This window comes from Arthroderma uncinatum (assembly GCF_011692745.1).
Source record: "Arthroderma uncinatum strain CBS 119779 chromosome Unknown scaffold2, whole genome shotgun sequence".
Classification (NCBI taxonomy): domain Eukaryota; kingdom Fungi; phylum Ascomycota; class Eurotiomycetes; order Onygenales; family Arthrodermataceae; genus Arthroderma; species Arthroderma uncinatum.
The window spans coordinates 4,820,506-4,843,610 of record NW_022983864.1 but is presented as its reverse complement, the minus strand read 5'-3'; the positions used below and the strand labels follow the sequence as shown (position 1 = coordinate 4,843,610).

General features: G+C 47.1%; 6 protein-coding genes across 6 annotated transcripts; 4 read left to right on the top strand and 2 right to left on the bottom strand.

Moving 5' to 3' along the window:
• Positions 1-532: 532 nt before the first annotated feature.
• GIQ15_03422 (uncharacterized protein) lies at positions 533-1,589 on the bottom strand (the record flags this gene model as incomplete). The annotated part of the gene is made up of 2 exons (XM_033550839.1): positions 533-778; positions 861-1,589. The coding sequence occupies 2 exons, from the start codon at positions 1,587-1,589 to the stop codon at positions 533-535; spliced, it is 975 nt and encodes a 324-aa protein (XP_033408000.1).
• Positions 1,590-2,944: 1,355 nt separating this feature from the next.
• On the bottom strand, positions 2,945-4,852 carry GIQ15_03421 (cactin; the record flags this gene model as incomplete). The annotated part of the gene is made up of 5 exons (XM_033550838.1): positions 2,945-2,962; positions 3,025-3,057; positions 3,127-3,750; positions 3,813-4,289; positions 4,352-4,852. The coding sequence occupies 5 exons, from the start codon at positions 4,850-4,852 to the stop codon at positions 2,945-2,947; spliced, it is 1,653 nt and encodes a 550-aa protein (XP_033407999.1).
• A 240-nt stretch (positions 4,853-5,092) lies between these two features.
• Positions 5,093-7,155, top strand: GIQ15_03420 (uncharacterized protein; the record flags this gene model as incomplete). The annotated part of the gene is made up of 2 exons (XM_033550837.1): positions 5,093-5,962; positions 6,022-7,155. 2 exons carry the CDS (start codon positions 5,093-5,095, stop codon positions 7,153-7,155), a joined length of 2,004 nt encoding a protein of 667 aa, XP_033407998.1.
• A 2,233-nt stretch (positions 7,156-9,388) lies between these two features.
• GIQ15_03419 (uncharacterized protein) lies at positions 9,389-17,984 on the top strand (the record flags this gene model as incomplete). The annotated part of the gene is made up of 2 exons (XM_033550836.1): positions 9,389-17,815; positions 17,892-17,984. 2 exons carry the CDS (start codon positions 9,389-9,391, stop codon positions 17,982-17,984), a joined length of 8,520 nt encoding a protein of 2,839 aa, XP_033407997.1.
• Positions 17,985-18,562: 578 nt separating this feature from the next.
• Positions 18,563-19,994, top strand: GIQ15_03418 (uncharacterized protein; the record flags this gene model as incomplete). Its single annotated transcript, XM_033550835.1, has 2 exons — positions 18,563-18,805; positions 18,861-19,994. 2 exons carry the CDS (start codon positions 18,563-18,565, stop codon positions 19,992-19,994), a joined length of 1,377 nt encoding a protein of 458 aa, XP_033407996.1.
• Positions 19,995-20,821: 827 nt separating this feature from the next.
• GIQ15_03417 (CTP synthase) lies at positions 20,822-22,688 on the top strand (the record flags this gene model as incomplete). Its single annotated transcript, XM_033550834.1, has 5 exons — positions 20,822-20,856; positions 20,924-21,023; positions 21,077-21,251; positions 21,311-21,507; positions 21,576-22,688. The coding sequence occupies 5 exons, from the start codon at positions 20,822-20,824 to the stop codon at positions 22,686-22,688; spliced, it is 1,620 nt and encodes a 539-aa protein (XP_033407995.1).
• Positions 22,689-23,105: the final 417 nt, after the last annotated feature.

The following is a 23,105-nucleotide window of genomic DNA, read 5'->3' as shown; positions in this document are numbered from 1 at the left end:
AAAACATACCGAGCCCCATGCGCCAGCCGTATCTCAGCTGAAAGGAAAAAGAAAATGGAAGGATGAAAGCCGAGGGACCGGTTTGGAGGGGTTCCATGAAGGGGGAAAAAGAAAAAGAAAACTCCATTTACAGGACACGGCACACCGGTGCCCTAGCGCAGTGTTCAAAGCAACGGTTGGGAAAAAGAAATAAGAGGAAACGGGGCAATAGTAAATCAGAAGCAGTGTATCCACAAACGAAATATCAAAGTTTATTGCATATGGGAATTAAAATCTCGACCGATCGGCTGGCCTCCTAAGACAGTAGCCCCGGAGAGAAGCTGATTGCCATCCAGGTCCAGGTCAGGGTAAAATAAGGGCGATCGCGGTATGAGTTCGCTGCAGCCCATCAGGCTCCCGAGTCCATAATCGTTTAGCACATAATTACCCGTTGGTTCCGCAGACCCATACTCAACGCAGCTCGCCGTTTGAGCAAGAAATCGGGGATGATTGTATGGTATGTCGGTTAGAGGCGCATTTTGTGAATTTCGATCTAGCCTTTGAGACTCTTGGATGGCGCGTCTGTATTTGGCCGCCTTTTTGGCGGCTCGGCCACCTCTAGCCCCTGACCTTTGCCTCTGGGGGGCTGGGTGGTCTGATTTTTGGGATTTTTTGTGAACTCCGGGTTTGCGGTATCGAGTGGTCGACTGTACGCCGTGTCTGATAGCGCGTTCAGTGAGAACCCAAGCGTTACCGGATTTTCGGGTCTGAGCTCCTGGAGACAAAGCTTCTTTGACACCTTCAAAGGCCTAGTTGTTAGAGACAAGGTTAGTACTATGAGAATGGTGTACATTAACTAGAAGTCGATCTTTGTAACTTACCGCGTTCATAGAAAGGTTATGGCGAATGCTATTCTGCCACCCTTTTGAATCGGAGTTTTTGGCCTTGCTGGTGTTCTTCTCAAACCATTCGTATATTTCCTTGAGTACCATTTTATGGCCAGGAGCAGACATAAGTGCCCTCCAAATCAGCCTGGCGTAGGGCTCCTCAGAAGATACACTATCGTCGTCCGTTTCGTCTTCAGATACCAGGTTTCCTGGTTCCGGTACAGAGCGTGCAATCGAATCCGAACCGCAAAGCCCATGGAAGTCAACCGGTGAGCTAGATTCAATAGAGTTGGTGGGAGATAGTGGAGGATAAATGGCACTTTCCGGCCGAGAAGTAGAGCTGTCAAAGGATGGCCGGGAGCAACTGGAGACTGAATTTGGGTAATGACTCTCAAATATCTGTTGATTATTATTTGCCTGTGATGGCGTGTCCGTGTTTGGTCGTCTGGAGGGGTGGTATCCAAGAGATTCGAGCTCGCTGAAGTCGTCAAGCATAGGAAATGTAGCTGAAAAGAGGTCAAAATCTAGATCGGTAGATATGGCAGTGTCATCTCCCCAGGGCAACACGTTTTGCTTATTCTCCAGCCTATCGTACGTCATGGTGCCTGAGTTGCATAAGGTATTCGACTCCATGAACTGTCCCCAAATGCCGTGGCTATGGGTCATAGATGAAATCGAGCGTTGCTGTGGGAGAGAATCTCCAAAAAGGTTGGGATCAAGCATGTGTTGCGGCAAGGTAGGATGCGAAACTAGACGCCTAGGCTGGTGTGGTGAAGTAAACTCAGAGACTGACGGTTGTTGCCCTTGAGGGATCTCGGGGCCATGCGAAACGGCAAAGGAAGAAGGGTCGCCATGATGCATCTGCATGCAAATGGAAGGGCAAAGGATTCCCGTCTCATCGTCCATTTCTTTTCAACTTTTTTCCCCGAAGTTATGGACAGATGAGCTCCATCCAATATGTTTTAGACAATGTTAAGCTTTGTGGGGACAGGAGGGTTCTGAGTGCTAATGAGGTAGGTTGTCCAAGAGCAGGTTTGTGAGACAAGGATATGGAGAAATGGAGAAGTAGCTGGGGCTTCTCTGGGCAAAAATCATATATTGTCCTGCAAGATAATTGAGTCCCGTGGGAGAACATGCCAGCTCACCTGCGCGACACGATTGCTGCAGACAACCCGTAGAACTGCTGTTGAAAATGAGCAAACAAAGCAACATGAATGATAAATAAATGAGAGGGCTTTTGTATGCTGCAATATTGCCCTGTCTGAGGAAGAATGCCTTTGTGGAACAGCAATCTACTGGCGGTATATACAGCCAATTATTGACCAAGGATGCTAGAGAACCCCAAGTTCTACAGTGGTAGCCTGACGGGACGGGGAACAGGTTGGGGGAATGTGTCAAGCAGGCTAGCTTAGGGCTAGTCATGCTGGTCGGGCACAGACGGGGAGATGCAGGAGAGCGTAAACCTGTCATGAGTTACATCCCGCAGAACGGTCTAGCTCCCAGTGGCTGGGGGTTGAGCAGAGGGCACCAGACAGGATCTTCTGGAAGGTCTCACAGCGCCAGGTCCGATGAGGCGGCTTCAGACCGCCAATGAGGAATGGTGGAGGCCTTCAGAAGATGCATGTCCAATAGGGTGACCAAATAATACGGCCTTGGAAATTTCACCCCCAACTGCCTCGGGTACAAAGAAAACCTTCAAACGCGGGATTCCAACGGTTCTTCCCAGGCGATGATCAGAAAGCGTAAGAAATAATTAGCCCCTGGCGGTTGATCTGCGGCTATAGACTAATTAGAAGTTGGCATCGTTCGAGCGTCGGTTGGGGAATATTTTGCAGACTCAAGTGGAAATTTCATGTCGGAACGTTCTTTAAATTTTAGAGGTAGCAAAACTATCAAATACCCCAAGTTTTGAACTGTCTAGTGCCACGAGGGTCGCCCTGCCTTAAGATAACCTGGAAATTATTGTGGAATACGTCGCCCTTCTTTTACACCATGTGGTGCATGTGTAAACGTAGCCTGTGCTCTTAAATGCGAGGCGATTAGGTGGAGCATTGGCCCTCATATTCATGTCGTCAACATCACTTGCGGTAGTAGATCTATTAAGGTGTAAGCTTGTGTAAGTGCGAGTCAGGGATAAGGAAAATGGGGCTATACATACCTTCTTGAACTGAAAGTGAAGTTGTAAGATGCCCTGAACAAGAGTTAGTTGCTACTATATGTACCAGCGGCCAGACACGGGAGCTCCAGGGCTTTAACATACCTTGTCAAATGTACTTCTAAACCCCCTTTCACGCTTCGCGCTATAGTCCCATTCCTTGTCTACTATACGGAAAGCCAAATCTTCATAAGGCGGACCAGCAATGAAGCGAAGTAGACAGGTGTCTTCTTCTCCAGCGGGTGCGAATGACTGTCCCCTTTTTCTGCCGTGTTCTCTCTCGATTCGATACGTTGGAGCTTTTGCCTTATCAATGAGATCAGGGTAGAATATGTTGAACTTGTATCCCTGGACAACCTTCGGCGGCGGGTCATCGTAGTCGTAGTGGGTTTGGTTGTACTTGTTCCATTCGTATCCCATCTGAACACGATTGAAATACCGTGGTTTACGTGGTCTATATTTGTTCGCCCAAGCTGGCTTGGATGTGCTGAGAGTTTCCTCGCCGGCGAATATCTCTTCGTTTTCACTAACGCCCCGTGCTACCTCTCTTTCGTATAAAGCTTTTGTGGCTTGGGAGAAGTCATCATTTGTTGTTGGAAGAAACCGTGGGGCGGTAGCAGCTGTTGCTGACGACTCTGTTGCAATCATCGCCGAGGGGGTTGGTTTCTCGTTCAATCGGTTGCGTAACGGGACAAACCCCATCTTCATAATTTTCTTTCGTTCCTGAGCCTAAAGGGAATTAGCCACATTGCTGATAGTACCATAGAGGGGTGTATAAATAGTAAACGTACTATATGACTTAGCAATTCTTCTTCATCCATGATTTCTAAGTTCTTGTCTTGACTGCGTAGTTGGAGAAGAGGCTCTGGGTCGAGTAATGCCATTTGTTCAGATTCCTGCCGAGCAAGCTGCAAACCATTGTAAGGTGCTAAAGGTGCGAGCTTCTTTTGCACACTCTCTGCTTCCTCACGCTGTTGCTTCCGCAGTTCCTCGACGCGATTTGTGATGACGGCACTGTAAACTCGCTTTAGTTTTGCACGCGCTTTCCACACCGAGAGGCTTTTCAGCAGCTGTTCCCAATAATCCGTATCAATGGGCTCATTAGAATCTAGCTTCCGGCGTATTTGTTTCTCCAATGCAACAAGCTCGTCGTAGGTTTTTGGGCTGAGGAGTCTATCGATATCGGCCGCGACTGAAGTGACCGCACGCTTTTCGGGAGCAGACGATTCCACTTTCTGTATCTGGTCCTGGCATATAACTTTCATAGTCTAAGTAAAAGTTAATATGAATCTAAAAGCACCACTCCCTGTCTCTGGGAAATATGACATACCTTCCAGTAGTCCCGATTTTCCGGACTAGTTTCCAGGGATAAGAAGGTATCGATGTCCTTCTCGAGGTGTAACAGTTGCCCGTTTGATAGCCCCTCAAAAACTCCCTCTGGTTCAACCAAGTCTAGCTCTGAGTCTGCAATCTCGTCATCCAAAGGGTTTCTAGTCGGATCGATAACTCGAAGTGTAATCGTGAGCCAGTCGATAGGCTTTGCGCGTCCATCTTTGACTCTTAATTCAGCTTTCTTTTTAGCTTGCCTAAGCACAAAATTGTCCTCCTGAGCTACCCATTCGCGCATCTTTTCATCTTCTTGTAGCTGGTTAAGTCGAGTCTGCTCCTTCATATTCCAGGCACCACGATTCCCACTCCCTTGTCCCCTACCGCGTGAACCTGACGAATAGTGGCCATCGATATGTCGCGATTTGTCTGGTCGTGTCTGGGGAGGAGGCGAGCGAGATCGGGTCCTTTTCCCACTTGGCCTATCCCTGGGATTCCAGGACATTATTGCGAAATACAAGGGTTGGATGGAGTTCCTAGTATCAGTTTATGAAATCTTTCGTTATGCATACAGGCGAGCGAGGTTGAAAGGTTGAAGTGAAGAAGGCTTAAAACGGCAGCTAGGCCGAGCTCGGCATACTTGCCTGATTGGCTAGCTAACTACCTTCCAAATAGTTCAACCAACACTGCTGCCTACTACAACAGATAGGCATCTAGGAAACCGTCATTTCAAGCTTCAGACAAGATGCCTCGAAATTGGGAAAGACTACCGCTTCATAATAAATCATACCCACCACTCTTGTTCAGCTACGAACCAAGGCCTGAAGGATACGAAGTCTTTCTAACTGATCTGGCTCATATATGGTCGGAGAACCTGAGCCATAAACGGATCATTAATCGTGCTTCGAAGGAAGAGACAAGCATAGATCCCAGCCAAGATGAGGACCAGTATTCAGTACTGCTTCAGAAGATCGGTGATGCACTACATGGGTCTAAAGGCTCTTCGATATCTCTGTCCAGCCACGAAGCTGGGTCTAGTTTAAAACTGGTTACAATTACGAAGTTGCCAAAGCCTCTGGAGCCTTTGGAATGGACATTAAACTTATCCCAACTTTCTCCGTCGGCTCTAACACGACACATACTGTTGCCGGCCTTGGAGAGGGCATCCAACAATGAAGATCGTCAATACTCGCTTTTCGAACTTCTAAAGGAGAAGGATAAAGTAATTGGAAAGCTTTTTGACAAAATAGAAGCTTCAGGCCTTGATTTGAGCACTGTATTTCCTGGAATGGCCAACGTACGGCCGGGTCAAAAGAGAGGCTCCCTGTTTTCCCAGGCTTCAAAGCTAGTTAAGGGTGTGAACCCATTTGACCAAGGGTCCTGGGAGGACGAGCACTCAGAGCGTGACACAACCAAATCGAGATTAAATTCTTTGGGGAAAAGTTTGAGCGATAACGATCTATTTGACCCTCGCAGTCTGGAACATATAGAAAATAAATGGTGGAATTATTCCGCAACATCAGGTGGCACCCAGCATACCGACCAGCCGACATCACAGAGGGATAATGAAAGGGCTATGGAGCAGGACATGAGCGAGAGCGAGGATGAATTCCAAGTATACCAACTCCGTTCTACTAGACTGTGATACGCCGTTGATGCTAACATGCATACTAGAGACAAGAAACGCCTCCAGGACTAAAAGGTAGCGAGGCAAGCGAAGCGGCCGAAAAGACACCTAAGTCAGAAGCGACTTCTCCAAAGAAGCTTGAAAAGAGACATAGGTCGCCTACTGGCCTAGGAAGGAACTCGAAAAAAATTGGGTCTCTAGGAAAACCGAAGCCCAATAAAAAATCTCCCCAGGACTCATATGACATAACTACGCCAGATATATCAGGTCCACCGCAATCTCCGAAAGAAAGACCGAAAGGACTTGCCACTATTGGTGGGCGAAAACAGAAAATATCAACAAGGGAGCTAGATTCGGATTCGGCGACATCGGACGTGGAGGAAACCGTTAATCCCCACCCAGTGCCCGACCCAGAAGACCAGGCTACAGCCTCAGAGCTTGATGACGATGACGATGACGATGACGATGATGAAATTAAGGGGGCCAGCAAACCAAAGAGACAAAAGTTGCCCCAACGAGGGCCCATGGATGTTCAAGAAGCCGCTTCTGATACCCAATCGACACAGAGCCACAAGCCAACAGCCCTGCGTACGCACGATGGTGGGATTGGGCATATTGGTGGCAAGAAACAGAAGGGAACTTTGAGTCATAAGGGGCTTGGGAAAGGGACCAGCCCGGTAGCAAGCTCAGGACACAAAACAGATGATGCTAGTGGAGAAGAAGTGAAAAGTACAGAGCAAGGCAACTTCAGAAGCAAACAACTGCAGCCCGACTTGTCACATGGATATAACGAGCAATCAACCACAACCACACCACCTCAAACCGCTAAGCCCCCCAAACGAAGCGGTAAGCTTGGTACAATTGGTGGAGCAAAGGCTTCTCGCAAACTAGCCAAGACAAATCTTCAAGAAGAGAGCACATCCAATGATACTGCGCTTCAACAACCCTCAAAGGACGATGGTGGTTATTCGAATAAACGTGGCGAAGAACAAGAACCAGCAATACCATCACCTCCTTCGCCGGATAGCACTCGTCGCACAAACGAGGTAAAAGAACAGGAGCCAGACAAAGATGAATCTCCTGAGGAACGGGCGAACAGAAAACGACAGGAGTTACGGCGTCAACTGGAGTTAGCAGATAAAGGCAATACCAAACCAGCAAAGAAGAAGAGAAGGTTTTAGAACACCATTTATTGAAGCTCTTTTATAGCAGCAAGGGTCATAGCACCGATATTTCCCTATCTCGTCCGTCCATTTTCGACATTTGCTGCCGTTTTATGAAACCTCCTTATTTCCTCCCTCAGCACCAAACTATGGGGGTTGAAGAGTAACTCTCTTGAGAAGATATTCTATGACCTGGATTCTATAATTTCTTGAAATTGAATAGATGAAGTTATTCTTGTTTACCATAGTAGGGAATGGAATTGTTGAAACTGGGTTGAAGATGCCTGACGGCTTTGGTGAGCTTTGGATAGGTCCTAGACTATAGGTAGGAACGGCATGCTTAGTAGATTATACAAGTTGCTACGACCGTTTACAATTTTGTGCATTCCTTCAACATGATGTATCTTTGCTCTGAATTGGCGCAAAGGAGGTACGTTCTTGACTCAATCTACTACGCGGTTCGTTTCCGTAATGCAAGGAATGTCAAGCCTATATTAACCATAAAGCATCCAGGTATGATTATTCCACCTTTCTACTCACCTCGACATTTCCGAATCTAACAAGTAGAACGAATGCACGCTACCCAGTAAGATTGCCAGATATAGACCAGCAGTGCATATGAGATGTCCACTGATGTTGTTTTTACAACAGAAACTGGTAAGGCCGGGACATTTCTACGTTTCTATAGGGTGGATGTGACTGATGGCACCGTTGGAAGACTCCACGGCTGACAGGGCATATGACGCTGTTTTAGAAAGTTTCTGATCATTGACAGTTGCTGGTTTTCAGGACAGCGTAGGCGGAAGACGTGAATATCCCAAGCGTCATAACATTCGGCGGGGAAGATTCCGACTTTGAAAAGTCTCGCCGTACACTAAAAAAGCACAGGCTGATAATGCATTTCATGATTATAATCTTTTCATTTTGGGAATTCCCACCGATAACAGAGATGGCATTCCCGCCCCAAACTCCGGTTGTGATCGAACCTTCATTCCCGTTTGTTCAAGCTATCACTTCATCATCTTGGTATACCCCTTCTACCCTTCCACATTCCACAGGGTAAATAATCTATCGCTTCTTTGACGAAGTGGCGGTCTTCTCTTGTGACTCCTTGAGGACCTTCTTGACGATCTTCTGCTCCTCGATCAAGAAAGCGCGGACGATGCGGTCCTTGACACAGTTGCCGCAGCGAGAGCCACCGTAGGCGCGGGTGACGTTCTTCTTTGGGCGGGAGATTTGAGAATATTCACGGGGACGGAGGGCGGGAATCTTTAACATATCCAAAGATATAAAGTCAGTCGGAAATGGTCGTCAAGAGAACGAATGAAATCGCGAAATGCGAAAGATTCCCCTCCACCATCCAAGTTGCAATATCTATTTCAATCACGGAGAATCCTTCCAAGACTTCTGGTTGGGGCTACTCACGCCTGGGAGCTTGATTCCGCAGTCACCGCATTTTGGTGCGGAGGCCTTCTTCTTGATGTGAAGGTATCGAAGATTGCCGCCTGGGGTCTTGACGACACGGACCTTGTTGGATCTCGTGTTGTACCTAATTGCAGAGAGGAATTAATTGTCTGAACGGCGATAAATCCACCTCAATCGCAAGAATATTCGCAGGTTTCCACGTACGGGTTCCGTCGTCGCTAGAGGCCGAGAAAAAGAAGTATTAGCATCATCTGCGGACCTGTCAGGAAGGGTCAACGGTCCAACTCACGTATTGAAGTCTTGTGGCAGTCATCGTGTCGGTGTTTGAATCTCAGCGGCTGGTGAGATCAGGGGGACTGGGTGAAAATGGGCGGCGACGTCGTCTCTTTCGTGGTCGTCGATATCAATTTCAAGCTTCAAAAAGATCTAATTTTGTGTGGGTTGGAATCTGAGGTCACGGGGTCGGGTCTTTTTGGCGAGCCCGCGCTAGGCCGCATCTGGACTGCGAGCACGCTCCGCAAAAACTAAAGATCCGGAGCCTAAAGAGGGAACAAGCAAAACACGCTTCTCGATCTCGACTTTTTCACCAAAGACAGACAACGCTTCGGACGTGTTTTGGCCGCACTCCAAGCCGTATATTCTGTGTCAACTGTACTATTATCTCTTTTCTTGTTTTAGACCCGTTTCCAGGACCGGATTGCGACGCTGGAAACCCCATGTCTAATGTGAGATCTCTCACTCGAGCACTCCTTTAATTCCATATATTCTTCAGGGCGAGAGAGATTTACGACACTTCCTCCGCCCCCGCGAAACTTGATTGCTTGCCATGGCGTCTCTACCTCCGCCACCTCCTCCGGGATGGGGAGCTGCAGCGCCTCCCTCGATGCCTCTTGCACCACCGCCTCCGGGCTACAGGCCGTCTCCACATCCGATGACCGCGAAGTTCGAGCAGAAGAAGAAAGAGTGGCTTCGAAGTCAGCGCAACCGATTTGGAGAGAAAAGAAAGGCAGGGTTCGTTCAGTCTCAAAAGGATGACATGCCGCCGGAACATCTTCGGAAGATTGTCAAGGATATTGGAGATGTGTCGCAAAAGAAGTTTAGCACCGATAAGCGCAGCTATCTTGGAGCTTTGAAGTTCATGCCTCATGCGGTACTGAAGCTGCTGGAGAACATGCCTATGCCTTGGGAGTCCGCGAGGGAAGTAAAGGTACTTTACCACGTGAATGGCTGTTTAACGCTTGTCAACGAGACGCCACGCGTTATAGAGCCGGTTTTTCATGCGCAGTGGGCATCGATGTGGGTGTGCATGCGACGTGAGAAGAGCGACAGAAGGCATTTCAAACGAATGCGATTTCCACCATTCGACGATGAGGAACCTCCACTGTCGTGGTCGGAGAACATCGAGGACGTGGAGCCCCTAGAACCGATCCAAATGGAGCTCGATGAAGCTGAAGATAGCCCCGTCTTCGAATGGTTCTATGACCACCGGCCGCTGCTCGACACCCCTCACGTCAACGGGCCAAGTTATAAAGAGTGGAACCTGACTCTCCCACAGATGGCAACCCTGTACCGGTTAAGTCATCAGCTTCTCAGCGACGTGGTGGACAAGAATTATTTCCACATGTTTGAGTTGAACAGCTTCCTAACGGCCAAGGCCCTAAACGTGGCAATCCCTGGTGGCCCACGATTTGAGCCTCTTTATAAAGATATTGACCCTAATGACGAGGATTTTGGCGAATTCAACGCCATTGATCGTATCATATTCCGCGCCCCAATACGAACCGAATATAGAGTAGCATTCCCCTACCTCTACAACTCCCTACCAAGAAGTGTTAAAATTTCATGGTACTCTCATCCTCAAGTTGTCTATGTCAAAACTGAGGATCATAACCTTCCCGCTTTCTACTTCGACCCCATCATTAACCCCATATCCTCTCGATCGGTTGCACCCCAGAATATAACAATCAGCCACGAAGATGAGATTTTTGGCCCTGGCAATGACGAAGACGATTTTGAGCTGCCAGCCGCTGTTGAGCCGTTTCTTGCCGATGAAGAGCTCTACACAAGTGAGACATCATCCGCCATCACCTTGTGGTGGGCACCATATCCATTTGACCGCCGCTCTGGGAGAATGGTTCGTGCTCAAGACGTGCCCCTTGTGAAGCAGTGGTACCTAGAACATTGTCCCCAGGGCCAACCAGTGAAAGTTCGAGTGTCTTACCAGAAGCTGTTGAAAACATATGTTCTGAACGAGCTACATAAGCGAAAGCCGAAAGCTCAAAATAAACAGAACCTGTTGAGGACACTCAAGGGCACCAAATTCTTCCAACAAACGACGATTGACTGGGTGGAAGCTGGTCTTCAAGTTTGCCGTCAAGGATTCAACATGCTCAACTTGTTAATCCACCGAAAGAACTTGACTTACTTGCACTTGGATTACAATTTCAATCTTAAACCCGTGAAAACGTTAACTACCAAAGAACGAAAGAAATCTCGTTTTGGAAACGCCTTCCACTTGATGCGAGAAATCCTCCGTTTGACCAAGTTGATTGTAGATGCCCAAGTCCAATACCGTCTAGGGAATATTGATGCTTTCCAGCTTGCTGATGGTATCCTCTACGCGTTCAACCATGTTGGCCAATTGACTGGAATGTACCGATACAAATACAAGCTCATGCATCAGATTCGGTCGTGCAAGGATTTGAAGCATCTTATTTACTATCGGTTTAACTCTGGTCCAGTCGGCAAGGGCCCTGGCTGTGGTTTCTGGGCTCCCGCCTGGAGAGTATGGCTATTTTTCCTTCGTGGTATAATCCCACTCCTTGAACGATGGTTGGGTAATCTATTGTCGAGGCAGTTTGAAGGTCGTCATAGTAAGGGTGTCGCCAAGACAGTCACCAAACAGCGTGTTGAGTCTCATTTCGATTTGGAACTTCGCGCCTCGGTTATGGCAGACTTGATGGATATGATGCCAGAAGGTATCAAACAGAATAAAGTTAATACTGTTCTCCAACATCTGTCTGAGGCATGGAGATGCTGGAAGAGTAACATCCCATGGAAAGTGCCAGGTCTGCCTGCCCCCATTGAGAATATCATCCTACGATACGTGAAGAGCAAAGCGGACTGGTGGATATCGGTCGCCCACTATAACAGAGAACGTATTCGTCGTGGTGCTACTGTCGATAAGACCGTCGCCAAAAAGAATCTTGGAAGATTAACCCGCTTGTGGCTTAAGTCTGAACAAGAAAGGCAGCACAACTATATGAAGGATGGGCCCTACGTGTCTTCAGAAGAGGCTGTCGCCATCTATACTACAACCGTCCACTGGCTAGAATCACGAAAGTTTTCACCAATTCCTTTCCCAAGTGTGTCATATAAACACGACACAAAGATTCTAATTCTAGCCCTTGAGCGATTGCGTGAGGCTTACTCGGTGAAAGGCCGGTTGAACCAGAGTCAACGTGAGGAACTTGCGCTTATTGAACAGGCATACGACTCCCCTGGCACTACCCTTGCGAGAATTAAACGATTCCTCCTTACTCAGCGAGCTTTCAAGGAAGTTGGTATTGATATGAATGACAACTATAGCCATATCAACCCGGTGTACGATATCGAGCCAATTGAAAAGATCACCGATGCATACCTTGATCAATATCTTTGGTATCAAGCCGATCAGCGACACTTATTCCCCGCGTGGATTAAGCCATCCGATTCTGAAGTACCGCCTCTTTTGACCTATAAGTGGGCCCAAGGCATCAACAATCTATCCAATGTCTGGGAGACTGCTGATGGTGAATGCAATGTTATGATTGAGACACAGCTGTCGAAAGTATACGACAAGATCGATCTTACATTGCTGAATCGCCTTCTTCGTCTCATCATGGACCACAATTTGGCCGACTACATCACCTCGAAGAACAATGTTCAGCTTAATTACAAGGATATGAATCATACTAACAGTTATGGCCTGATTCGTGGCCTTCAGTTCTCTGGATTCGTCTTCCAGTACTACGGCCTAGTTATTGACTTACTCCTTCTTGGTCTACAAAGAGCTAGTGAAATTGCTGGTCCACCACAAAGCCCGAACGATTTCTTGCAATTCAGAGACCGTGCTACCGAAAGCAAGCACCCTATCCGCCTTTATACGAGGTATATCGACAAGATTTGGGTGTTCTTTAGGTTTTCAGCTGATGAATCGCGAGACTTGATCCAGCGCTTCTTGACAGAACAACCAGATCCAAACTTTGAGAATGTTATCGGTTATAAGAATAAGAAGTGTTGGCCGAGGGATTCTAGAATGCGCCTTATGAGACACGATGTTAATCTTGGTCGTGCCGTGTTCTGGGATCTAAAGAACCGACTTCCACGATCTATCACCACTGTTGAATGGGATGATACGTTTGCAAGTGTTTACAGCAAAGATAATCCTAATCTGTTGTTCTCCATGTGCGGTTTCGAGGTTCGCATTCTGCCAAAGATTCGTAACCAGAACGAAGAATTCTCCGTGAAAGACAGCGTCTGGTCTCTGTCTGACAACACGACTAAAGAGCGTACTGCATACGCCTTCCTTCAAGTTACGGAAGAGGATATTCAAAAGTTCAACAACCGTATTCGACAGATCCTGATGTCCTCTGGTTCTACCACCTTCACGAAGATTGCAAATAAGTGGAATACGAGCTTAATCGCCCTTTTCACTTATTACAGAGAAGCTGCAGTCTCAACAGTCAACTTACTAGATACTATTGTGAAGTGCGAGACTAAGATTCAAACGAGAGTTAAGATTGGTCTCAACTCCAAGATGCCGTCACGTTTCCCTCCAGCTGTATTCTACACACCTAAGGAATTGGGAGGCTTAGGCATGATTTCTGGGTCTCACATTCTTATCCCAACAAGTGACAAGCGATGGTCGAAACAAACAGATACTGGTGTTACTCATTACCGGGCTGGTATGTCCCATGACGAAGAGACTTTGATTCCAAATATTTTCAGATATATCATTCCTTGGGAGGCTGAATTCATCGATTCTCAGCGTGTCTGGATGGAATATTCTCAAAAGCGACAAGAGGCAAACCAACAAAACCGAAGATTGACTCTTGAGGACCTGGAAGATAGTTGGGACCGTGGTCTCCCGCGAATCAACACCCTTTTCCAGAAAGACCGCAGCACACTGAGCTTTGACAAAGGCTTCCGTGCCAGGACAGAATTCAAGGTTTACCAGCTTATGAAAAGTAACCCGTTCTGGTGGACAAGTCAGAGGCATGATGGTAAATTGTGGAACCTCAACGCGTACAGAACCGATGTTATTCAAGCCTTGGGTGGTGTTGAAACTATCCTCGAACACACTCTTTTCAAAGCGACTGCGTTCCCCTCTTGGGAAGGTCTCTTCTGGGAACGCGCGTGTCTTGCAAACGGTACGATGTTGCTTCGATATGATCACTCTCAAGTTGCTGTTGAAGATGTTAAGGAGGGTGATCTACTTCTTGGCCCAGATGGAGGACCTCGTCGTGCCTTCAATATAGTCAGCGGCAAAGATCGACTCTATAGGATCAAGATTGAGAGTCAAAAGGAAGACCTTGTTGTTACATCAAACCATATATTAGTCTTCCACAAGGAAAAGAGTAAACTTGGTGGATTAACCGAACCCAGTTCTACTCCTACCGATGTCCAAGAGGTCTCTGCATCCGAACAATACGAAACCGTTGAGATGACTGCCGCTGAGTTTTACACTTTGAAGCATGAAGAGAGGTGCAAGTACAAGGTCTTCAATTCTCCCGGTTTTGATCTTCCTGAACAATCAGTGCCATGTAACCCGTATTTCCTGGGACTCTGGCTTGGGGATGGCAACCACCGCAGTGCAGCTGCCCACAAATCCCATGAGGCAGAAGTCCGAGAATTCGTGGTTAGACACGCTGCTGAACTCGATCTACAATTGGCTTGGCGTGACCAGTTGACAACTGCCGCTGGGTCTGAGGACTGTTCATCCCGGCAGACAATCATTTCACAACGCCTTGCCGCTGGGTGGACGTTGCAGACTGGTGGTAAGCCTGGTGAAGCTTGTATTTTGGAACCCCCTGCTGAGGGTTCCTCTCAAAGCCCTCGCCTGCACGAGCCTAGCCAGCAGCAGCCCAAAGAGGACAATCTGGACAGCGCACATTTAGATATTCTGGACACCATTAGCCAGACTGATGACGGACAATTTAACGACGACGAGCCTCTGCAGACTCAACAAACTGTTCGTCTGCAGGCCGGCCTTAGCGCGTACGGTACTCTCCAGGAGGAGGAGCAAGAACAACTCCTTGAGCAGATCACTGGACAATTTCTGAACAATCCAGGTGTTTATTCACTTCTTCAAACTCTTCGTGGGGTTGATGTGCTAGCGGATCCTAAATCAACTGGATCTGAGACTGATTCTAAACATATCCCCGCTGTGTTCTTGAACAATTCGCGTGCTGTCCGACTAGCCGTCCTTGCAGGTTTGCTTGATAGCGATGGATGGTACGTCGACGCGGAGAACATGTTTGGCTTCAGCCAGAGCGAATGCAATTCAGCGTTGTTCTGGGATACAGTCGCACTGGCTCGCTCTCTTGGCTTCAGTGTATGGACTAAACGAAGATTGATGTGGAGTGCAACTCGTACTGCGCAATATCCCCAGCTATTTGCTCAGATATCCGGCAATTTGAAGGAAATCCCTAGTCTTCTATCTCGCAAGAAGGCTATCGATCGCTATGTTCTTCAGACTCATAGCTTTATGGTCAAGGATATCACACTAGAACCTGAAGCTACTGGATGGGCTGGTTTCCGAGTTGACAAAGACCAGCTGTATCTACGACACGATTACCTTGTGCTTCATAACAGCGGTTTCGAAGAGTCGATGAAATTCAAGAAACTTACCAATGCTCAGAGATCTGGTTTGAACCAGATCCCTAACCGTCGATTCACCTTATGGTGGTCACCGACCATTAACAGAGCAAACGTTTACGTTGGTTTCCAGGTCCAGCTTGATCTTACTGGTATATTCTTGCACGGCAAAATTCCAACATTGAAGATATCCTTGATTCAGATATTCCGAGCGCATTTGTGGCAAAAGATTCACGAATCTGTTGTTATGGATCTATGTCAAGTCTTCGACCAGGAGCTCGAACAACTTGGCATCGAGACTGTCCAGAAGGAGACCATCCATCCCCGAAAATCGTATAAGATGAACAGCTCTTGTGCCGATATTCTCTTGTTCGCAACTCACAAATGGAATGTGACAAGGCCTTCCCTCCTGTTTGACACCAAGGACGTGATTGAGGCGACTACGACTAACAAGTTCTGGCTCGATGTACAGCTAAGATATGGTGATTACGATTCTCACGACATAGAACGTTATGTGCGTGCTAAATACCTTGACTACACGACCGACAGCATGAGTATCTATCCATCGGCCACTGGTCTCATGATTGGCATTGACCTGGCCTACAACCTTTACTCTGCTTATGGACAATATTTCCCCGGCTTGAAAGCTCTCATCCAGCAAGCCATGGCCAAAATCATGAAGGCAAATCCTGCCTTGTATGTCCTACGAGAGCGTATCCGCAAGGGTCTGCAACTGTATGCTTCCGAAAGCAACCAAGAGTTCCTGAACTCTCAAAATTACTCCGAGTTGTTTAGTAACCAGATTCAACTGTTTATTGATGATACTAATGTCTACCGTGTTACTATCCACAAGACATTCGAAGGAAATTTGACCACCAAGCCCATCAACGGTGCGATTTTCATTTTCAATCCGCGAACTGGTCAACTTTTCCTGAAAATCATCCACACCAGCGTGTGGGCTGGACAGAAGCGTTTAGGTCAGTTAGCCAAATGGAAAACGGCCGAAGAAGTTGCTGCTCTCATCCGATCTCTACCCGTTGAAGAACAACCTAAACAGCTCATTGTTACGAGAAAGGGTCTGCTTGATCCCCTTGAAGTTCATCTGCTCGACTTTCCAAATATTTCCATCCGAGCTTCTGAATTGCAGCTCCCCTTCCAAGCTGCCATGAAGATTGAGAAACTTGCCGATATGATTCTTAAGGCTACAGAACCCCAGATGGTGCTCTTCAACCTTTACGACGAATGGCTTAAGACCATATCTTCGTACACTGCCTTCTCTCGACTAGTTTTGATTCTTCGAGCTTTGCATGTCAACATTGAGAAAACTAAGATCCTCTTGCGACCGGACAAAACGGTTATTACCCAGGAACATCATATCTGGCCTACACTCTCAGACGAGGACTGGATCAAACTGGAAGTTCAACTTCGAGATTTGATTTTGAACGACTATGGCAAGAAAAACAATGTCAACGTTCAGAGTCTTACTAGCAGCGAAGTTCGAGATATTATCCTGGGCATGGAAATTAGTGCGCCATCGCTGCAGCGTCAACAAGCTGCTGAAATGGAGAAGCAGCAGCAAGAACAGAAACAATTGACTGCTGTTACTACTAAGACCCAGAACGTCCGTGGCGAGGAGATCATCGTGACGACAACTTCACAGTATGAGCAACAATCGTTTGCATCAAAAACCGAATGGCGAACTCGTGCAATTGCAACATCCAACCTGCGCACACGTGCTAACAATATCTATATCTCCTCCGAGGATATCCAGGAAGATGGACATTACACCTACATCATGCCAAAGAACATACTGAAGCGATTCATTATGATTTCGGATCTCCGTGTCCAAGTGGCTGGCTATCTCTACGGCAGCTCACCCCCAGACAATGATCAGGTCAAGGAGATTCGAACAATAGTGATGATTCCACAGGTTGGTAACACTCGGGATATACAGCTTCCGCAACAGTTGCCGCAACATGAGTACCTAAATGGTCTCGAACCACTCGGAATCATTCATACGCTATCCGGCAACGAGCCCACTTATATGACCGCCATGGATATAACACAGCACGCACGGTTAATGAATGCACACTCGTCTTGGGATAAGAAGACTGTGACAATGACTGTTTCATTTACTCCAGGCTCAGTTTCGCTTTCTGCCTGGGCCCTCACGCCTCAAGGCTATAAGTGGGGTGCGGAGAATAAGGATACCACTTCCGACCAACCTCAAGGATTCTCAACAAGCATGGGTGATAAATGCCAGTTGCTGCTCAGTGACAGAATTCGTGGATATTTCTTGGTCCCTAAAAACAATGTTTGGAACTACAGTTTCATGGGAAGTTCTTTCAGTAGCGTGGAAAAGCGACCGATATATGTCAAGGTCGACACTCCGATGGTAAGCTTTTATCCCCCACCCGTTTCACTGGTTTACCGTTTATATCAGATGACTAATAATATATCTCGTTATATAGCGCTTCTACGATGATCAGCATCGCCCATTGCATTTCCAAAACTTTGCCGAACTAGAAGACATCTGGGTTGACAGGACGGATAACTTTGAGTGATCTCTTGATGGTTCATTTCAAGTTTCGTTTTTCTCTTCTTCTGCGTTACTAGTTTTTCTCTTCTTCTGCGTTACTAGTTTTTTTATCTTATTTTATTTTCTAAGAACTCTACGCGGTTTCATCCAATTTTGAGGACATGTATGCTATGGAGCTGGTGTATGACTTTGGGCGTTTTCGACATTTCATGAGCAAAAAAAAAAGCGATTGTGCAAGGATTCGCGTGGTTGACTTGTAACTGTATTTAATATGATTCACTAAGATTGTTCGGCCAGCGTGGTCTCGCAACTAGAATTGTTGCCCACTTTAAATGGACTTATTCGGCTTTATTTAGTTACTTCCGTCAGATATTTTTTATTATAAAAATGTTCCCTCAGACCGCTAGCCATATATGGCCTCCGACCAGCGGCCAAGACGCCCTTCAGTATCTCTTTTCGACTATCTCCTCTTGCACTACGTGAACACCTCTCATACTTCATATATCGCGGTTGAGAACTGTGTATTACCTAGATCCTTGAGTTAATTCAACTTCCCGAAGCAATAAGCCCATTCTAAATATCTTGCTCCCTAGTTAAAGAGTCATGTCCCTTGACTTTGATTCCTATTTTAGGAAATTAGATCCCCAGAACACTTGGATCGTCAAACGCCTTACTGGTGGGCTAGTCAATGTTACCGTCCGGGCTGTGAGGGACGATGCGAATAAGCAAAACACAGCAGCTGATAAGCCTGGGCCATTTGGAAAACATCAGAGCCTGATATTGAAATATGCCCCGCCTTTCGTAGCAAGTGTGGGCGAAGGCGCGCCATTCGATCAGATTAGACAGGTGAGTCTCTCTTCGTCAATCCGAAACGCTTTCCAATTATGCTCATATGCTATAGATTGTAGAGAAAAACGCCCTCACACTATTCTCTGAACCTGATGGGCCGCTTAAGCTCATGACGTCAAAAGCATCTGTCCGGGTACCGGGCCTTATATCCCATGATGAAGAGCATCATATCCTAGTCCTTGAAGACCTAGGCACTCTGCCGCCATTATCAGACCACCTTTCAGCCTCTTGGCTGCCTTCTCAAAGCTCAACCTGGCCCTCACTAACTGGGACTCTTTTGCTGGAAAATCATAAGCTATGTCTTTGTATTGGTGAAAAGCTAGGCGAATTTTTTGCAGATTTCCACGCTGAGGAGACCTTGAATTCGATCAAGTCATATGGCAATGACCCTACGATGACTTGGTTCGAGAACGGCAGTATGAAGGAGGTAGTGCGAGAAGCAGCGGTGTCAACTATAAGACGGTATCTTTGTCAGTTCAACTGTGTTGAATCAGAGGAACTTAGCAAGATTGTTGAAGAAGACTTTGAGCGCCAGGAAGTGTTTGATGGAGAACAGTGTTTTAATGTCGGTGATCTGTGGCCAGGGGGTATTCTTATTGGCCTTCCATCAAAAACTTCGCAAGACTTGACAGCGGTCGTCGAAGAAAATAACATCGGGGTTATCGACTTTGAATTCTCCGGTCTTGGGAGAGGTGTAAACGGCGACATGGCACAACTTCTTGCTCATCTCCATTTATACTCCATTGCGTGGGGAAATTGTGGTGAGCAGTTTAAGCCCATCCACAAAGGCGTTCTTGCACTGGCTGAGGGACTTTGTTCATCGTATACAAGACACAGCTATTCCGCCAAAGCACCATGGCAGCTTTACTCTGCTAGCTTGCAGCCACCTGCCTCATCCCACGCCGCTGGAATATTTCGGTCAGCTCTTATCTTACATGGACGGGAAGTGATAAATAATGCGGTTGAGAATGACTGGAGTAGCTACTGCATAAAAACGTTCGACGACAGCCAAAGGGCCGACGGGAAGGATACCAATTTGACCAGAAAGATGGTAGATACAGGAGTCAGCTGCCTCCAGATGGCTGGCCGTACCATCGAGGAGTTTGTCCAAGCCGATAACTGGAAGCGAGTCTGCTGTAGCAAGGAGTCGTCAATGATTGCTAGATTGTTCAATGTCGGTTCCTAGCTAGATATTGTCTGCAACCACTCCGTCACTACTCTTACTCATGTATCTTCTATTCATATCTTCCATCCATATGTTCTGTATGTTCTATGTTATATGTTCTATGTTATATGTTCTTGTTATATGTTCTATATGTCGTCGATCTATATGATATCACGTGCCACGATCGATCGCGCTAAGCCTTATTGGGCGCGCCTTTTCGGCAAGCAAAAACCGCAGGCGCCGACGCGACTCGCCGTCCCACTAAAGGCAGAAGTGCGGGCGTCGATTTTTTCTTTCCTTTCCTCTTTTCTTCCTCCCCCCTGGCAGAAGCCAGGAAAGGGACCCCTACATTTATAGTTGAATATAAGTAGTGATTCTGTACCTCTGCTTCGTATTTCTGAGTATCACATATTCTTTTTCTCACTCGCAACCTAACCGTCACGATGAAATACGTTCTTGTTTCTGGAGGTAAGCTGGTATCATTGACTCGTTTTGCTCGTCCATATGAATGGAATTTGGGCCCTCTACAGCTTGTGGAATGTTTAATCCTTTACAAGAAATTTTCTGGTTAATATATCATATTATACAGGTGTGATCAGTGGCATCGGGAAGGGCGTAATTGGTAGGTCACGCCTTTGATATATTGAGATATCAGTCATGGAAGTCCAAGTATGGGAGCTTCAGAAAGATATATGTCCTGATTCTTGTATGTTGTTATACAGCTTCTTCTAGTGGACTTTTGTTGAAGACCGATGGCCTCAAGATAAGTAATATCCATGTTGATAGTGCCATTGGATAACTGGTTCTAATTATCTATGCACGTTACCTCTATCAAGATCGACCCCTACATGAATGTCGATGCCGGGACTATGGCGCCTACGGAGTATGCAATGGACCTTGTCCCAACGCCTCTCCCTTTCGAGATATCGTGTCTAACAATTAATACCTAGACACGGCGAGGTTTTTGTGTTGAATGATGGCGGTGAGGCTGATCTTGATCTGGGGAACTATGAGAGATACCTAAACGTCACTCTCTCTCGGGATAACAACGTGAGTCCATCGTAAATCCTTCAACGTACGCCATATATACTTATTATGAGTAGATCACCACCGGCAAGATGTACAAACACGTTATTGAAAAGGAACGGCGAGGAGACTACCTTGGTCGTACGGTCCAGATTGTTCCTCATCTCACAGATGCCATCCAGGACTGGATAGAGCGTGTAGCCAGAACTCCAGCCGACGACAGCAACGAGGAACCTGACGTCTGCGTTATCGGTATGACCACGTATAATCTACGTTGGAAGGATCGCTTGCTGAATCTAATCTGAATTTAGAACTCGGCGGTACACTCGGTGATATTGAGAGCGCCCCCTTTGTTGAGGCGATGCGCCAGTTACGGCGTCGTGCTGGCAAAAACAATTTCCTCCAAATTCATGTCTCGCTTGTCCCAGCCATTCATGGCGAGTTGAAGACCAAGCCCACCCAGCAGGCGATACGGGATGCGCGCTCAGCCGGTTTGAGCCCCGATCTGGTACGTGGCCCGGAAACCCATATGAAAGGGGGAAAAATGTTTCATCAAGTGCTGACGATATTCATTAGATTGCGTGTCGTTGCGAGAGAGCACTTGACAAGGCTACTATCGATAAAATTGCCATGTTTTGCCAGGTTGAGCCTGAGCAAGTCATTGGTGTTCATGACGTTGCTTCAACGTATCATGTCCCTCTCCTTCTAGAACAGCAAGGCTTCCTTGGCCAGCTTCGCAGTATCCTCAAGATCGACGATTTGACCATCCCTCAAACTTCCATAGACAAGGGCCAGAACACCTGGAAAAAGTGGAAGGCCCTCACAACTTCCCAAGAGCATGTCTATAGCACTGTCAACATTGCCCTTGTCGGCAAATATGTCAGTCTTCACGACTCTTACCTTTCAGTCATTAAGTCTCTAGAACACTCTGCCATGGCTTGCCGCCGAAAACTCATAATCACCTGGATTGATGCCTCGAACCTTGAGAAGACTGCCTCTGAAACCCATCCAGAAGCATTCCACAAGGCCTGGCATGAGATGTGCACAGCTGACGGTATCCTTGTTCCTGGCGGGTTTGGCACCCGTGGTACTGAGGGTATGGTTGCTGCTGCTCACTGGGCTCGAACCAAGGGCAAGCCATACCTCGGTATCTGCCTCGGCATGCAGATAGCAGTCATGGAATATGCCCGTAATGTCTGCAATATCCCTCGTGCTAGCTCTATTGAATTCGACGACCGCACTCCAGATCCTGTTGTCGTCTTCATGCCGGAAATTGACCAGGTCAACCTTGGAGGTACCATGCGTCTTGGATCCCGTCCGACTATCTTCCAGGAGGGCAGCGAATGGTCGAAGCTCCGGTCGCTGTACGGACTGGATCGTGGCTCCATTGATGAGCGCCACCGTCACCGCTATGAGGTCAACCCTGAATATATCGATACTCTCCAGAAGGGCGGACTCCATTTTATTGGCAAAGATGACAAGGGCGAGCGCATGGAAATCGTCGAGCTCAAGGACCATCCTTGGTTTGTCGGTGTCCAGTTCCACCCGGAGTATTTGTCTCGTGTTCTTGCTCCTAGCAAGCCTTTCCTTGGCTTCGTTGCTTCCGCAGCTGGTGTGTTCGACGAGGTCTTAAAGTCACAAGCCCGCGGAAATGATTTGGCTAGTGGTGTTGCTAACATCGCCATCTAAAAATATAATACGCCATCCGGGACTTGTGTACGAATTCCTCGTATCTGCTCTTAACAGGCACACCCATACCTTTCCTTTTTTAGCGAGGATAATTACCGTGTGTCTGACGGTAACCGGATTATTGGATAATAAACACATGGATGGTGGCTGGAATTATTTTCCATCTCTCAGCCTGATGTCACGGATGATGGGAGGACAGCCGTTCAATGTGCTGCAACGAAAAAAAAAAAGAAAGAGCTGGGAATCTACATTCTGTGATGGTATGACGGTTATACTCTGCTGGAGCCTTTAATAGTTGGCGAATATGCATATCGTTCGTCGACCCTTAACGCGTTCGGGCCGATTAAGCTTGAACAAACCCGATTAATTACTACTAACTTAACCCCTGATATTATATGGAGTTCATAGTGATGGCGT